This window comes from Cygnus olor, chromosome 1 (genome assembly GCF_009769625.2).
Source record: "Cygnus olor isolate bCygOlo1 chromosome 1, bCygOlo1.pri.v2, whole genome shotgun sequence".
In the NCBI taxonomy this organism is placed as follows: Eukaryota; Metazoa; Chordata; class Aves; order Anseriformes; family Anatidae; genus Cygnus; species Cygnus olor.
Window position 1 is genome coordinate 154,439,596 of NC_049169.1, and position 18,125 is coordinate 154,457,720.

The following is an 18,125-nucleotide window of genomic DNA, read 5'->3' on the forward strand; positions in this document are numbered from 1 at the left end:
TGTTATATAATTTACTTACAATTTTATATCTTACAATGTAAAATTAATTTTGAAATGGAAGGAATCCAACGTGTGTATACAAAGGTGGGAAGAACACTTCAGAAAAAGTAAATTAAGTGCTCTCTCATCTTTATTTCATAAGAATTACAAAAAAAATTACAGGCATTAAATTTAGTTTAAAGATACCTTGGATAATTTTAGGCATGTTAGTGAGTCTGTGCCTGGTCACCTTTTCTAATGAGTTCTGTTATTGTGTTCTAATACGCTTTTTTTCTAGAAGAAAACTTTTTTTCCAGTTTCTGTTAATACGGTATAATTATATTGCCTGTGATTTGCCTCTTCTTTGCAAGAACTCATAAAAATTGTGGACATTTTCCATTCCTTTGCATGTTGTGAACAACAAGACAGACATGACTACTTCAGAATCATGTTGGTGGCATGCAACCTGTCAATAAGTCTGTTGATGCTAAGGCTGAAGTTTTTGTATGTTCTTGGTTTGTCAGTCTACCGTTTTTATTTTTTATTTTTCTATTCCATGTCTTCTTTTATCCTTCGATGAAGATCCTTAAACTTTTTTGGTTCTAGAGATAATAGTTTTGTGTTTGTTTGTTTTTTTTACTTCATGTTTTTCTCAGAGTTTTGAGATGAAGTCAATTGCATCTTTTTTGATAATGTTGCAAATATTGATAGGTACTTTAAAATGATAATGCTAACTTTAATTTCAATATGATTTAGAAGAAACTTTTTGAAATAGAGAAAACTCAGAATGAAGCAAAATAGAAATAAAGGTGTTTGTAAAATCTATTGTGTTCTAACAGGCAAGTACTTCAGGCTTGTTTCCATTCTTATATCGAATTTTCAGATTGTAACAGATATTGCAGAATCCTGTTCAGGCATCTTGGAAATAGCTTTCTTCACGTATCTTAGAGGTGTAGCTACGTGCTTCCTCCCTGCTGTTCTCAACGTTCTGCCATAATACAGACATAGGGTTTGTCTGTGTCTCCATCACTTGCTGCCTGTTTATCTACACTCTTCTTGGATTCCTGCCTCAGCCAGAACAATGCAACAAGCAGCGTTCCCCTCTGCTGTCCTGCCACATCTTTTTAAAGATGGAGGAAATTCCTTCATGTAAAATAAATGTGAATAAACCAAAGTTGTACAATCTGTTAGAATCCTGTTTTGAAATATGTTGAAGATAAATACTTGTAGTGTTATATATATATTATATTTTAGACATTTGACTGTAGGAGAAAATAAGAATGATTTTTAATACTAAAAGTAATCTTTACCTTAACAGTCTTTGAAATTTTTTCCTTGTTATGCCATGACAAGATTTCATAGACATTTTGTTTTCTTGAAAAAGTATCTTAGAGACTCTTAAAGTGGATGGAAAAGTAATGCATGGCCTTCATGAACTTGGAATCAAAGAGGAGACCCTGAGTAAGTTTATGAGATTGCATATACATCCAGCAGATGACAGTTATGCACTAGACATTCGCCATTCTTCGATAATAGTGAGTATTTAAACATTTTTTAAATATTGCATATTTGTTAACTCTATGTATGAGAGTTTAATACTGTAGTATATGGAGTATAGTTGAAATAAGAGGCATAATAATGTTTCAATAAGCAGTGTAAGATACTTTGGAGGGTGGCATTCCTTCAGAGTATTTTAGGAATAATTTTCTCTAGCATATATCTTACTAAAATTTTAAGGTGTAGGATGTTTAAAAGAAAAGAAGAATGTATCTAAGAGTAGTTGCAAATCATAGTTGTAGAATTTGACTTTGAAGCAACTAATCACAGAATCACAGAATTGTAGGGGTTGGAAGGGACCTCAAGAGATGATAGGGTCCAACCCCCCTGCCAAAGCAGGTTCCCTACAGCAGGTTGCCCAGGTAGGCCTCCAGATGGGCCTTGAATATCTCCAGAGAAGGAGACTCCACAGCCTCCCTGGGCAGCCTGTTCCAGTGCTCCGTCACCCTCACCGTGAAGAAGTTCTTTCGCATGTTGGTGCGGAACTTCCTGTGCTCCATTTTGTGGCCATTACCCCTTGTCCTGTCCCCACAAAACACTGAAAAGAGGTTGGCCAAATCCCTCTGTCTCCCACACTTAAGATATTTGTAAACACTGATAAGATCCCCTCTCAGTCTTCTTTTCTCCAGGCTGAACAGACCCAGGTCTCTCAGCCTTTCCTCACAGGGAAGATGCTCCAGGCCCCGTATCATCTTTGTGTCCCTCCACTGGACTCTTCCCAGGAGATCCCTGTCTTTTTTGTACCAGAGAGCCCAGAACTGGACGCAGTACTCATAATCACAGAATACTTGAGGTTGGAAGGGACCTCCGGAGATCACCTAGTCCAAACTTCTGGCTCAAGCAGGGTCCCAGAGAGCACGTTGCACAGGATTGTGTCCAGGTGGCTTTTGAATATCTCCAGTGAAGGAGACTGTTCAACCTATCTGGGCAACCTGTTCCAGTACTTAGTCACCCTCACAGTAAAGAAGTTTCTCCTCATGTTCGGATGGAACCTCCTGTGTTTCAGTTTGTGCCCATTGCCTCTTGTCCTATTGCTGGGTACCACTGAGGAGAGTCTGGCCCCATCTTCTGACATCCTCCCTTCAGAAACTTACAGATGTTGACCAGAAACCCCTGAGCCTCCTCTTCTCCAGGCTGAACAATCCCAGCTCCCTCAGCCTGTCCTCATGTGAGAGATGCTTCAGTCCCTTGATCATTTTAATAGCTCTTCGCTGGATTCGCTCCATGTCTCCCATGGCCTGGACAGGGAGAGTGATCTAGTTTGTATTATGCAAGACTGCTGAATGTACTTTAAAAGTAGGATAAGTGAATTGTGGAGAACTTACACATCTTGTTTTCCATTGTCCAATGACTCTGCTTTTTTTCCTTGTTTTTCAAAGTTCTTAGTTTTCGAAACAAAGGTTATATGCAAATGGAAAAGGCACTATGAGACTGATTTTCTTCACCTGCAAGAAGCATGTATCTCTCTCCTATTTGCCAGTTGTAGATAGCTTGCACAGAAAACAGTGTAAGAATAGCACACAGTGATAAATATTAATATGAAAGAAAAAGAAAAAACTTATAAAATTGTATTTTTAAAAACCGCATAAAAAATGACTGTAATTGACCATGTATTAATTACTTAGTTATTCTGATATATCTTAAGTGCTGCTGCAGCTGATAGATAAATATTGTATGTCTTTCAAGATGGCTATGCTATGTTACACACGTATCTGTGTGGTAAGTTGTTATGATCTTTGTATTGTGAAAGTACTTTCCACACTTGAAAAAATGTTTTTATTCACATTCTGATACAGAACACAAAAGCTTTTTTCCTTTTCCTTTCATAATTAGTTCTGTTACGTGCTGAAAAAAAAATGAACATAGTGACTGAAAAGAAAAAAAATACTAATTTTAGAAGCTATTTTCTGTTACTAATTAAAAAAGAAATAAAACTTTTTTCCTGTTTCCAGGCTTTCCGTGTGTTTTCAAATAGCTTTATTTATACATACATAGTTTATCCACTAGTTAACGTGTGTTTTTTAAATGGTTGGCTTTTTTATTGTAGTGGATTAATGACATAGAAAAAGACCACAGCTATAGCACATGGCCTGCAAGCTATCAAGAACTGCTAAAACCTACATTTCCTGGAGTTATACAGCAGATCAGACGCAATTTATATAATTTGGTAAGTTTATATAACTTTTTTTTTGCATAATGTATGTATCAATATGTGCGCAGACAGTCCATTGAAAAATACACATTCTGTATTCACTGTTGGTTATGGGTTTGTGTTTTCTTTGTGGGTCTACCAACAACAGTGAGAATTGTTTTGTTTAGTAAGTCACATGTGATTATTAGCCTCATTTCTAGAACTGTTGTTTCAGTCTTTTATCTATTGAGTGTAGCAGATTTTTGGTGAAGTGGTTTATTTCTATAAAATGTTCCCAGAATTATAATTAATGTTAAATTTTACATTCTACACAAAGAGTTTCTTGGTAAACTGGACTATTTTCTAGTCATGATGTAAATATACGTACATCGGTACATTGTTCTGTGTATTTGGCCATGTAATGAAAGGATAATAGTAGACAAAGACAATGGAAATTTCCAGTACTACGTTATCAAATTAAATTCTTCAAAATGTGTAAGTGAAGGGGCATAAGGGAAGACCCTGAAACTAGAGTTCGAAAGCCTGTTGACTGTAACAGCTGAATATTCCTTATAACAACAAGAAACTATTTTTACAGCTGATTGATATCTCAGAACAGTTAACTTGTGAATGTCAAACTGAGATCAGTTAATTGAGTAATTCTTTATTGTAGATGCTTCCATAAAAAGCAGTATTTTAATTCCAGCTTTATTTCTTGGTTTTCAGGCTTTGCAAGCAAGCTGTTAATTTGAGTTTATGCCAGGCAACTGACTGTATTATAAATTAGCCTCTTAGTTTATTGAAATCCTTCATAGCGTTACAATTATGATTGGTGAAGTAACACCACTATTAGGATTCAGAGACAAAAGACAAAGATTGAAATGGTGCACCAACAGGCCACCAACTTCTGGAGGAAAGGAGGAATGTGTGCTTCATTTCAAGACTATTTTAGAAAATGTTGCTGTTTTCATGGAAGATTCACCACTGGCTTAGGTTTCCTTCTCAAGTAATTAGAATGCTTTTATATATCACTGAAGAATACAGTTGGAGATGCAAAATAATGAAAGGTCTGCTTCTACTGCCTTGGTATATAGTTTAGGAGATGAAAAGAATGCATGGGATTAGCACTGAAGAATACAGGAAGAAAGTTATTTCAGCCCTATAAGGAAAATATGTTGAAATTCTTCTGATTTATTGGATGACATGGTAACACTCTTTAACCTCTCTGACAAGAAAATGATGTAAATGACATTCAGAAGGCAGTATTGATACAGTTTGACAGAGGAATGCAAACTTTTTTGTCTTTTTGAGTAAAGAGGAAAAGAAATCATGAGCTACTTCTACATGATGAATAAAACACCACTGAGTTAATTTGTATTTTTTATGAATGCTAGTGTCCAGTGAGTGCTTATCTAGGGAAAATATAAAATATAATTTCCTTTAAAATAGATCAAAATGAATATTATTCTGGGGAACGTCGGGAAGCTCTGATGGTACAGCTGTGTCAGCTTCCTTGTGCATTACTGTAATACTTTGATCTGCATGACAACATAAACTGGTTTTCCAGAGGTTGTTTGCTGTGTGCACTGCAAAGAAAAGTTTCTGCTCACTGATTGAACAAATACTCAGTATTTCATTTTTTAACTCCCCATTTTGTTAATGGCTTTCTTTCTTTTATACTATACAATATCTGACTTGTTTTGCCAGGAGCTTTCCTGTTCCCTTCCTTGCTGCATATAGATGATTCACAATTATTAGTGAATTTTCTTCATAGAAAACTACTGAGTGAAGGTCATGTTAACTGTTCTTGCTTTAGAGGTGGTGAGCTGAGGTACAGAAAGCATACTAATTATGAATGTCTTGTAGTCTCATTTTTCCTCTATATGTAGTATTCAGTATCACTCAATAAGTTAAGGAAGCAGCTATTACTGTTTTAAATTAAAATAATTACAAAAGGCAGTTGAATGAAGTTCAATGTACAAAAAGACAACCAAGATACAAGCAATATATAACTAAAATATGCATGCTTGCAATGAAGCAAAAGGTGTGTGTAATATGAAGTAGATTGCATATGTATTCAAAGTTAAATATTGGTATAGATTTATATAACAGCTTTATTATAGAAATTGACAACATATCATTTAACTATAATCTGAGGGGGAGGGAGTGTTCCAAATTTTAAAATTATTCTGCTGCATTTCAGCTACTCTAACAAAATTGTGATCTGTTCTAAAGGGACTTGAATGCAAAGCTGAATAAATAAGGTACCAATGTCATAATTAAATCTGCTTAAGTATAATCTACCCATGCAGACAAATCACAGTTTTGGGTTCTGTGCATGCCTGAAAGATCTGATTTTACACTTCAAGCTACAACAAGTGAGACAGTGAATACAAGGATATGTGAGACAGGAAAGAATTATTTCCCAGTGCTCCATTTTTTAAATACAGTTTTATGTCAACATATTCTGTTTACGTCTTTTAGTTCGGTTTTCTTGACAGTAGGGACTTAGTTGCAAGTAGTAATAGAAAAATTAGCACTAGATCTATTTTAATTAGATAACTTCAATTAAAATAAATAAAATAGTGGCACAGTCTTTCAAAGGAGAGGTTATTGTTGGTTTGAAGTTTAATAAACAGTTAAATCCTGTTGCTCGGTATTTGGTCCAAATCCATTAATTCTGAAGGTTTTTTCATTCATACTATTCATGTTTTCTTACAATGAATGATCTAGGAAAATGAAAGCAGTTGGGGTGTACAGCTCAGAAATAGGCATAAAGACAAAATATTGTCTCTATAATATATTTTCTCTTATTAGGTTCTTTTTGTTGACCCAGTCCAAGAAGATACAGATGATTATATGAAATTGGCAGAATTATTCTATCATCATAATGTACCGCTTCGGTAAGGAAAACCTGAAAGTATTGAAGGAAAGTCTTAAAAGAAAGCTGCTTTCCTTTTTTCTTTGTCATCTTTTATTCTGCTAAGCAAAGAAATGAATTCAGAGGAAGTTCAATGCAACAACATTCTAATAAGCCATATTTTTAGCCACTTGTGTTAAGCTTGCTAGAGTATTAAGTATTCTTAAGCAAGTAGGTTGTAAAGGATAGCATACCTGATTGAGTGGAAAATAAACTGTAAAATTCTGATAAAAAGTTACCTTCTCAAATAGTCCCATTGGATGCCTATGTGAAGTTGCATTATAAGCAAAATATTCTGTAAGCAGGCAGACAAATAGTAAAACATGATTTGAGGGATTTTTTTTTTGAATTGAGTTTGCTTTACTAAATTTTGTTGTTAAAAAACTCTTTAAAGTGAGATTAACCTCACCAAGTTTTGAATTTCTAGAAATTAGTCATGTGAGTCTGAACTAGCAGTCACTTGAGAGAGACACTTGTGAAGAAGAATCCAGTTGTTCCGAGATACCTACTTTATGAGAAAATGAATTGTTCTTCAGTGTCTGTTTTACAGGTTATAAAAGAGAAGAGTGTCCGAACTAGATCCACTGTTCAGCAAGATGAACTCCATGTTAAATAATTAAAATCTTCCCATGAAATGGCTTTCTGTTTCCCCCAGTAAAGTGCAGTATTTTAAATTTTGAGTTTCCTTTAAAATTTTTTGCATTTCTTATTGTTCTTTTGCTATTATTATTATTATTATTCAGTGACAAAAAAGTAAAGGAGAATAGATATTAGTTATCTGTGCATTTTCTCATAAATAACAGTATAAGAGCAGCCAAAGAGTCAGACTAAAGGTCCATTTAGGTCAGTATGTCTGCAACAGGCTTAAAGAAGCTACCTAGGTAAGATAAAAAGAACATATTAACTACGTACTTTGCTTGAGTATTTTTATAGCCTTCAGACATTTGGAGATCAAAGGATTTCAGACTCAGATTCGGTTTCTATTTGGCAACAATAATCTATTTCTCTTCCATAAACTTTTCTGCTTTCTCCTTGAATTTGTGTAAATTTTACAACCCACAGTATCTTTGCAAAGCATTTTCACATTTGACCTATGGGTGCATGAAGAACTATTTTGTTTGTTTGTTTTGAGCCAGACTTCCAATAGCTTCATTTACTGCTCCCATAGTTTTTATAACTGGGAAAGACTCAACAGTTTCTCCCATTCTCTAGATGCCATTTATGATCTTAAATAGGTCTATGATATTCTCCGACAGTCGTTTCTTTCCCTAGGTTACTAGTTATTTCTGATTTGGAAGTTGTTCTAAAGGTTCTTTTGTTGTCTTAGGTGTCTTTCCCTGAACTATCTTAGTTTTGACATAACTTCTCTGAGATGAGAGCAACAGCTCTGTACACACTACTGAAGATGTGGACAAACCATGGGGTCTATACAGTTCTATAACGTTTTGTTTTGTTGACTGTTTCTCCTATTCCCAGGTGACACAAGATTTCAGAAAAGTTGTTTATAGTAACGATGGATGTAAAAAATGGAAAAAGCAGTTTATTGTAGAACACGATGCATCTTTATGCATTAATCATTATTTATATCTTTTTAGAAAATGTGCTGTATTTCTTACTTCCCTTTGTTCTTGTGATCTGATGCAGTCCTAATTATGACCTGAAGTTTCATGTAAACAGTATTACACTGACATAACACATTTATTATTGTTAGTTTCAAAATATCTGATGTGCGGTGGCTATTCGAATGAAAACCTGGCTTCCTAAATCATGAAAGTTGTTGAATTATTGCTTATAAATATAGAGGTCTTCTGAAATTTGGACCCAGTATTGCAGATTCTCATGTTCTTCTAGCAGCTCTCAGGTACCATGAGATCAGTAGATCTCTCATGTGCTTGTAGTAGCTATGGTGAAGCTATATGCTATATGGAAATAATCCCAAAATGTACAGAGATGAATGAAATTCCAAAATGCATAAGCAGAAGCCAGCTTTGAGTCTGTGCGCTACTCCTTTAGAAACTCCTTTGTGATTCCTCTGTTCCAATTCGTCTCTTTTTGATAGCTGGCATGATTTTCCAGCTCTTTACCAACCTCCGTGTTTAGAACATTATCCAGCGCTGCTATTTGTGTAGTCAGGGATAGGCAGCAGTTTATCCAGCTGTGTTTCCTAAACGGCTGCAGTTGTGTAAGCCAGTCAGCATGTTGAGCAGTCTTGGTTGCAGTTGTCAGCCAGAGGCATGCATACCTGTACATTTGCTAAAAAGTAAATACAGAAGAGAACGGAGCTGAACAGCCGCTTCCAGAGGGATTTTTCATGGAGCAGTTTTTCTGCTCTGTTGGTTTTGTCTTGGGAGAAGTGATAGCTACTAGTAGAGGATTTTTCTGCAGATCCAGTGTGAATAGCGTTAGCTATTCAGGATGATTGAAGGCTGTGTTCTGGGAAACTGCACAAGGTGGATCTGAGCTGTAAAAGCAGCAGAATATGTACATAAAATCTCTACTTTTATCTAAATTTCTGATTCTTAAAAATATATGATTTTGGTCATTGTTTTGGTTTAACCCTGGCAGACAGCTCAGCACCACACAGCCATTCGCCCACTCTCCCCACATTGGGATAGAAGAGAGAATCAGAAAGGTGAAAGTGCAAGTATTCATGGGTTGAGATAAGGACAGCTTACTAGGTAAAGCAAAAGCTGCACATGCAAGCCAGGCAGAATCAGGAATTCATTCAATCCTTCCCATTGGCAGGCAGATGCTCAGCCACTTCCAGGAAAGCAGGCCTCATCACAAGTAACAGTTTCTTGGAAGACAAACACCATCACTCTAAATGTTCACCTGCCTCCTTCTTTACCCCAGCTTCTATTGCTGAGGATGGCACCATATGGTATGGGACATCCCTCTGGCCAGCCTGGGCCAGCTGTCCTGGCTGTGTCCCCTCCCAGCTCCCGGTGCATCCCCAGCCTCCTCGCTGGCAGGGCACCACGAGAAGCTGAAAAGTCCTTGGCTCTGTGCAAGCACTGCTTCAAAATAACTAAAATATCAGTGTGTTATCTCAGGTATTTTCATCAAAAATCCAAAACAGTGAACCTATACTAAGAAAATTAACTCTACCACAGCCAAAACCAGGACAGTCATCTTCTTCCCATTCTTCACTCCTGTTACACATGCAGGCTTAATGTTGGAGTGCAGGAGGTGGGTTGGGGGTGTCTGTTCTTCTAATAAAAAGTACTGATACCAGACAGTGAAAGGTTTGCAATTCCTTAGGAGGAGCCTGATGGCTTTGCACTCACAAACTTCCAGGTGACTGACAGAATCCACCTTCCTATTCACCTTTTAATGCAGGCCACTGTGTTCATATATTTCTCCTTTTTGGGAATCTAAATGATCTAACTATGGCTGTACACATGCTACATCACTCGAGACCGGAAAATTTGCCCTTGAAATTTCTCTACTCTTTCTCCTCCTTACCTATTTTTTTGTGAAGTGGCTTGCAAGATGGAGCTTGTCTACTCTCTTTCTTTCCCTGTCAGAAAACAGCTTAGTGTTTTCCGGTCCAGGTCAATTTGCCAGTCCCAGAGATCCTCAACAGAAGGATCTCTCTTGTCCCTTTCCTATGCCAAAGAGTCAAGCCATTGAGATGGTGATGGCAGGAACATAAAGAATGTCATAACTTGCAGACAAACAAGGAGAAAAAAGGTTATGAGTAAATCCTAATTACTCACAGAAATCCTAATTACTGTCACATTTAAATGGAACAAAAGGCATATCCAAACCCAGTACGTTTTCAGTAGCCTAAGCATAGTCTGGGAGATCTGATGAAGACTGCATAGCAGGTGTCCTGAGCATCACCACACAGAGTCATGACAACACCACCTAGACACAGAAATTGTTTATGGCTACATGCTGGACAGATTACTTGAGTGAAAACATCTTGTTCTTTTAGGTCAGTTCTCGAATGTGTATGAAATTGATATTGTTTTAAAATGTATGATCTTTTTCTGTTTCTTTATAGAATTGGATTTGTTTTTATTTTAAATACAAAAGAAGAAATTGATGGAAATGAAGATGCTGGAATAGCTCTTTGGAGAATGTTTAATTACATTGCAGAGGAATCTGACACCTCTCAAGCCTTTACATCCATAATTAATGTTAGTGTCTTTCACAAGAAATCATTTTTTAAATTTGTTACTTGTCTACATAGTTAGGATTTTGCTGCCTTGTGTCAACATGATACATTTGCATTTGCTTTATGTGGAGACGACGTATTAAAAGTATATAGCATTAATTTATTGTAGAACGATTAGCAGAAATATTTTCCTTGTCTTGAAACCAACTTATTCTTGTCATTTTAACTATCAACAGGCTTTCTTCGAGAACATAAAGAGGTAGACGTATATCTCATATATGTGGAGAAATAGAAAAATTATTTAGAAAATCATTGTGGAAATGTGGAAAAATGTTTCTCTATTATTTTTGTTAAAGTCATGTATCTGCCTTTGTGTTCTGTGTCTCTTGGAGTACAAGCATTTTAAACTTACTCTGGCAGTTTTATAAGGTTTGGAAAACCTTGGTTATTCTATAGTGTAGAAAGTGAAACAGACTGAGTTCTTTCTTTTGCTCATGCTTGGGCTGTTCATGGGTGTCAAAAGTATTCCAGACTTGCAGCTTAACAAACGGTTCTGTTTTTTTGTGTGAGAGAATGTAGGTTTATGTAAAGAACAGAATTTCAGAGATAAGAGATGAATGGAGGGAAGTGAAGTGAACAATCTATGTGAAAACTGCAAGCAAAATAATATCAGAGAATATGATATTAATACATAACACTTGTTATACATTTTGTTTTCTTTTATTCGATGCCTAGAAACTAATGTCATAGACAAACTCAAAAAGTTTAAAATAAAAAGAACTGAAGTAATTATCTACAACCAGATTACAAGATATCACTTTACAGTAACTTTAACATTTTGATCTTTTTCTATTTACTTTATTTCATAATATAAAAAGGAGGGGGTGATAAATACAATTAAAAGATGACAAAAACAAGGTACAGTATATCAATAAGATACGGTTTTGAGATATTCAGAGCTATAGAGATAAATGTACTGTACTGATCTCATTTGAAAAGAAATTAGAATAATTTCTTCATTCAGATTTATTTTGTATGTTTGATGAAAGTAATAAAATCTCATGCTATGAAATCAAATAGCATTGGTAAGGAAAAAGTGTCATTCTAGGAAAAGGTATCAGTTACTTATTCAGGCTTGGATTCATCCCATATCGATTGAGATTATCATTGCAGGAAGAAATATCACTGACTTAGGCTTGGATTCACCTCATATAGATTCAGGGAACTAACCATGGTTAGGTAGTCTATATTAAGAATTCAGATTTCTTGTCTAATCAGGGGAGAGACATAACATTTCACATGCAGCTCACATAAGTGTATTTCCTTTGCCACTTCAGATTTAGACTAAAGGTATAATAGTAGCTTAATCAGAACAGTGCTCCGATGAAAAATTGTGCATATGTGTGATGGTGGTAATTAATAAAGGAATATAAAGATTGCAGTGTAGTAATAAAAGCAATGTAATATTATACCAATATGAAAATTAGTAGCACACTACAAAAATGTGAATTTTTAAAATTTTCATTTACTTTTCTAAATTTTATTAGTAGTGTTTTTTTCTAATTTTTACAGGTGTATCATGAACTGAAAGATGGAAACATTCTAACAGTTAATCATGTGAAAAAAGTTCTTAGAAATGAATACCCCTATGCTGATGTTCAGAGCATCCTAGGTGTTCATTCTGAATATGATGAAGGAAGGAAGGTATGTTGAAAGCAAAGTGGTAAGAAATATTGCAGTACAGTTAAGTTACTGCATTTCCTAAGCTGAAAGGTTACTAAATATTAAAGCAAGTAAAAACAGTATCTTTAAGTTAATTTTTTCTTCAGCAACTATTCAATTACTAGTGGAAATGCGGAAAGGGTTTCTGTTTTACAGCTCTCACTATTAAAATTTACTGCTGCCAATTGCTTTCAGGAGCAGAAGTTTTTTTCTAACAAGCATGTCAAAGGGGCTCTGTCACAGTTAAGCAATTGTTTACCTGTATGTTCTGGGTGAGGAGCAGATGCCTGTCCTCTATGCAAATCATTGTTTCCTTTAAGTGTGCTTTCTGGTTACAGTTTCCTTCGGGAAAGACAACTATGTATTTTGATTTAAAGACTGTAGAGAAGACGTTTTATCAATAGTTGATTATATTGATGATTTTCTGCTGAAGAATGATAAAAGTACTGTTTTTCTTCATGTATCTTCAGCCCTGCCATCTATAAAAATGTGCGTTTCTCATCCACTTTATTTCCTTTTTCATTTCTTTCTGTAACGTGTATTATATCCCTTCAAAAAGGTACATCTGGGTAGCAAAAAAAAGGTGCTCTTTGCCTTGTACTGGTTGTTCCTCACAACATGAAGATGCATAGAGCCTTCCATATAGGACCATAGAACATCTTGGTTTGGAAGGGACCTTAAAGATCCAGCTCCAACCCCCTGCTGTGGGTAGGGACACCTCCCACCAGATCAGGTTGGCCAAGGCCCCATCCAGCCTGGCCTTGAAAGGCAGTTTGAATCTCCTTTAGAAAGAGCTAGCTATGCTTAGTGAATGAAAGCTTCTCGTGGAGAATATTAGAGGAAGAAAAATAGACTGAGACCCATCAAGGTGGAGCCCCCTCTACAAGCAGGGACTATGAGACGGCAGTGAATAGCTGGGAGGGGACAGTGGGATGAGAGGAAGATGGACACACAGAGTTTGTAGCCTTCCAGAAAGTTACGTTGAAAGAACATGGAAGAATACATAATAGGAAGGGGAAATTACTTTTGTACCTTCTTTGGTATTTGTCTCACTTTCTCTGTTTGGGAATAACCTGGTCTGCTTTCTTTTCAAGTAAAGCTTGGCCTTTAAATGAAAAAACCTTTTGAGGGTTTTTGGAGTGCTGCCTTTGAAGGAAAGTTCTATGTTGATCTACCTCAAACTACAGCTATGTCTAAGTCCTTCTCCAAAGTTATTTGCCTTTTTTTTAACTAAGAATATTAAGCAAAATAAAATAGTATTTTTCAGCAAGATGATAAAGCAAAAGTTTAAAAACCCATATAGAGATCAATAAATTGTTTTGCCCTTCTGTTTGAGAACTGACTCCAATGCATCCTGTTTGTTTTCCAAATATTTCCTGATTTGTCCCTGCTATTTTTGAGAATGTATGACAGTGAATAGTACTTGGAGATTGGAGTTCATTGTCTCTTGATATTAGTTTCATTTTTTGCTACAGTCAGCCACAGTCCATTTAATTCTGTGATATTTCTGATATGATCAGGCAGGAGCAACCTTTTATAAAAAGACTGGCCTGGGTCCATTGCCTCAAGCTCTGTTTAATGGTGTGCCCTTTAACAGAGAAGAGATGGATGCTGCAGAGTTAGAGACAGTTATTCTTCAGAGGATTATTGATGCCACCGGGTTCTTCCAGAGGGCACTGTTCATGGTATGTTAAAGATTTCTGAATGAACAGCAGATGAAATATATGGGAGTGGATTGTTTGAGTCATGTTTATAAATGGTATTTTTTATAACAAGATGGTTTGAAATTAATAGTATGACAATTGAAATTACATTGTTATGTTAATTTGCAGTCATGATTTTGAAACAGTTTATTTAGATCATACAGATTTGAGGAACAACTAAGCATATACAAATCATATGGAATTTCTCAACCAGAAACTGAGAGTGTGTTGTAGTTGTTAATTGAAAAATGTGCATATGGTATTTTGAAATACTGTGTGATATTTATACATTTTTGACCAGAAGTTGTCCATAACTTTTATATAAGCTTTAAGCTCAGTTGAAAGGTGGTATAAATACTTGGTCCTTGTTTGTCTTGGAACTATAGGAGTACTGATTTATTTATGTATTATCTTCCTACAGGGTTTGTTAAATGATTATATAAATGCAATAGATTTTCTTATGGATCAGAAAAATGTAGTTCCCCGTATAAATCCCACTATTCTTGGAGCAGAAAGAAGATACATACATTTCAGATCCACACCTGGTAACTATTTTTCACAGATTGAGACTGTTACTATTATTTTTCTTTTTTAAGTCTAACATATTCTGTTTTACATTTTGCAGTTCCGTTTGATGTGCAGGACTTCTCTACTTTCTCATTTTTGGACTCACAAGATAAAAGTGCTGTAATTTCAGACAACATGAAGTATTTAACAAGAAAGGGTATATTTATTTTGCATATGGGTTGTATGTTATATATATATGTATATGTTGTATGTATATGTTATGTATATGCTCCTTTCAGGGGCCAAATCATACCATAATATTATAAACATAAATGATAACAATATGGTAATTATTTCAGATTTGGTAGTTTAGAAATCAGATGATTGTCATTAAGTCATTTTAAAAGGCCTGCCGCTGAAGCATCAGGAACTGGAAAAGTTCCAGACATCTGAATACCTGTGCACGTGTGCACACACCACACACATATGCATAGACACATACCCACTTACCAGTTTCTGGGAAATCTCCCTATCTTCTTATCAGAAGAAATTTACCCACTTGTTAGTTAAGTGACTGGTTGTTTTTGTTTCACAGACATGAAGCTAAAAAGTTTTTGAAAGACTTTTGCAGTTTCTAAAGCAGACTCAGTTTTCATACTGGTATGGTTTTACTTGAAGATGATATAGAGAGTATATTAAGTTTTCAAATTATTCTTAGTTGCAGTATTATAAAGTGAAGACTATGAATTCTTCATAATATCTGTATCAAAATTAGGCACTTCTACAGTTGAAGGGATAATTGATTTTAATTTCTATTTGCTAACATACAGTTTGTTTTTCCTCTAGTTACATAGTTTAAATTTGATCTTTGAAGCTTTGTCTTCCTATAGAAAAGGAAAAAAATACATACTGATGGATTATCACTCATTTATACATGTTATCATGATAAAACTCATGCTTTTTTGTACATTTAAAATAATTTTGATGTAATGCATTTGAATTGCATATGCAAGTACTTTCCCTCTGAGTTAGAAGAAATTCTGGAGGCATAAAACTGCATTAGTCTGTATCATGTTAACATCTTGGAGTAGACAGTTAACCACTGCTGATTTACATCATCCCATCAAGGAACAGATGATCCAGTTAGCAAAGTTCTATTCTTTCAGTAGTTATTATGTGGTATTAACATAGTTTTCATTTATTCCATTATCAGAAAAAGTATATTTAACATTTCTTAAGAATAAAATTCAACTCTAACTCTCTTTGATTCTCCATCTACAACCAGAGGTACATACAAGCTAGCTGTCAAATTATGACTGGTTTTCGATCTGTTGGCTCAGTGCAAACATTCAGATCTCTTGTGTAAAGCCCCTAAACTGTAAGCTGGAATCTACATTTCAAATCTCTGTCACCAGTGTGTTTTTCCAGACTTCAACAAAGCTGAACCACAACTTCTTCCTTGAATCTCACTAGAACCTTGTAAAATTCCAGTCTATGCATATTACTTTTTAGGGAACATGTGATGGACCTGAGACTGATACTCTCCTGGAGACAATTTTGCAGATCTTTTTCATGAAGATCAAAGAGCAGGAGACTATAGACCAGGAAAAAGAAAAATTTTCTGAATATACAGCTATATGATAGTTTATTTTCTTTGAGCTGTATAGGATATATTCACATTTGTGTCCAAAAATGATAAGTTTTACCCTGCTTGAAGGACTCTGCCTTTGCTCTTGGGGAACGTAGGTAACCATGAGAAACTTCTGACAAAGCAGTTTTTGTTAAACGGAGCTAGTTTATTATTTACAGACATTGTGTTTCCATGTACAAGAACAGATCACCTATTTTAGCAGCTCTCTGATATTAACATGATAAAGAGCCTCCTAAGAATTTTATTTCAAATCAGAGGGCAAAAGATACTGATGTGGCAAAAATTAGTCCTACAGTTGAAGTCAGCTGTCAAATATACACAAACTTCAAAGTCTTGAGCAGATTAATTCATTATTTATTATTCATGAGAAGATTCTCCAGAGTGTAAAGCAGGATTATCTTTAATTTTCAGATGAAGATGCATTATATGCTGTTACTGTCTGGGTTATTGCTGATTTTGATAAGCCAGCTGGGAGACGACTGCTTTCTAATGCCTTGAAACACCTGGTGAGCTTCTAGCAGATTTTATTCAAAAAAATGTATTTTTTATTATTATGAATAAGTTCTTACCAACATTGTGCACATTCAAAAATTATATTCTTAAATGGTCTCAGGTCAGGTTCAGACTTAGGAGACTGTGGATTTGTTTTGCTCTACTCTCCTGTGGTTCTGGCATCTTACAGGCCTGTAAACAATCATTTGGTTCATGGACTTCTGAAGCAGGAGACAAACTATGCTGTTGTGCATTATAAGGGTGAATTTCATCCCAGTTACAGGGAAGTTAGGATAGTTAGGATAGTTAAGAAGTTAGGATAATGCCTGGTCATGTGAACCATTATGCAGTGCTCTCCTGTATCATATGACACAGTTGTGGCCATGAAGTGACTGTTTTTTCCTATGCTATTTGTATACTTCTGAGCTGGATTAAAAGTTTATTTTATTTAATATACCAATAATTACTTTTGTAATTATTTGTAGGAGAATCATTTACGAGTTTACTTATTTCTAAGTTCTTTGATATTAATAGTAGGATTTAAAGTATACAAGCAAATGCCACATGAGTATAAATTACAAAAACTCAGTTGCGGGGAGTTTAGAAGACTAATTACAGACTGACACTGGGAAAATACCTAGATTTACTTATCAGGAGTGAAATTGGAAACACCTTACGGAAATTATAAAGTTGATATATTGCAGGGAGTGTGTGATACCAAGTATGTCCTAAAAAGACACTTAAACTGCAGAGATGAATATTCATTGCAAGTCTCTGTTAAAGAAAAACCTTTAATTTATCTGACGGCTAGATCTGCAGCTCTACGTTGACAGATGTATTCCCTCTGTAGTTTCACGTCCTTCCCTCTTCAGTGAGGAAAATAAAGGATAGTTCCTAACTCTAGGAGGGGAGAACTGTCTGGGCAAGTCCCCATGTGACAGTGGCAATCTAGGAAAATCATTAGAAAAAGCTGTTCTGAACAAGGTTTGTTGCATCTTCAATGAAATAGCAGTTCAGTTGATTATCTTCATTCTTATTCATAGATTTGATTTGGATAAACCTCATTACCCTCTCTACGGCTTGGTCTAGTAATTTTTCAAAATTTTGTGACAAAAAGACAAAAACACACTGTTTTTTCAAAGTCCATTAATTTGCATAGAGATTCTCTACCCATTTCCACTCCCTTTCATCTCTTGGGTCTGGGTCTAGAAAAGTAGAATTTCCATTAGGTGCAGAAGTGGCATAGACACTTGTGCATGAAGTGTGCAAGGATCTGTTAAGGGAAGTGGTCAAAGGAAACGCAATTTAACTATTCCAGCTAATATATAATAGTATTATTT

At 35.4% G+C, this 18,125-nt stretch overlaps 1 protein-coding gene across 1 annotated transcript in view; it reads left to right on the forward strand.

Annotated features, from left to right (window-relative positions):
• The window catches only part of UGGT2 (UDP-glucose glycoprotein glucosyltransferase 2), an 88,144-nt gene that overhangs the window by 33,139 nt on the left and 36,880 nt on the right, over positions 1 to 18,125 (forward strand). The window contains exons 12-20 of the mRNA XM_040538550.1: positions 1,364 to 1,514; positions 3,584 to 3,703; positions 6,485 to 6,570; positions 10,597 to 10,732; positions 12,283 to 12,414; positions 13,953 to 14,117; positions 14,557 to 14,680; positions 14,761 to 14,859; positions 16,705 to 16,799. Of these exons, the coding sequence (XP_040394484.1) occupies positions 1,364 to 1,514; positions 3,584 to 3,703; positions 6,485 to 6,570; positions 10,597 to 10,732; positions 12,283 to 12,414; positions 13,953 to 14,117; positions 14,557 to 14,680; positions 14,761 to 14,859; positions 16,705 to 16,799 (1,108 nt within the window). The remainder of the gene's footprint in view (positions 1 to 1,363; positions 1,515 to 3,583; positions 3,704 to 6,484; positions 6,571 to 10,596; positions 10,733 to 12,282; positions 12,415 to 13,952; positions 14,118 to 14,556; positions 14,681 to 14,760; positions 14,860 to 16,704; positions 16,800 to 18,125) is intronic.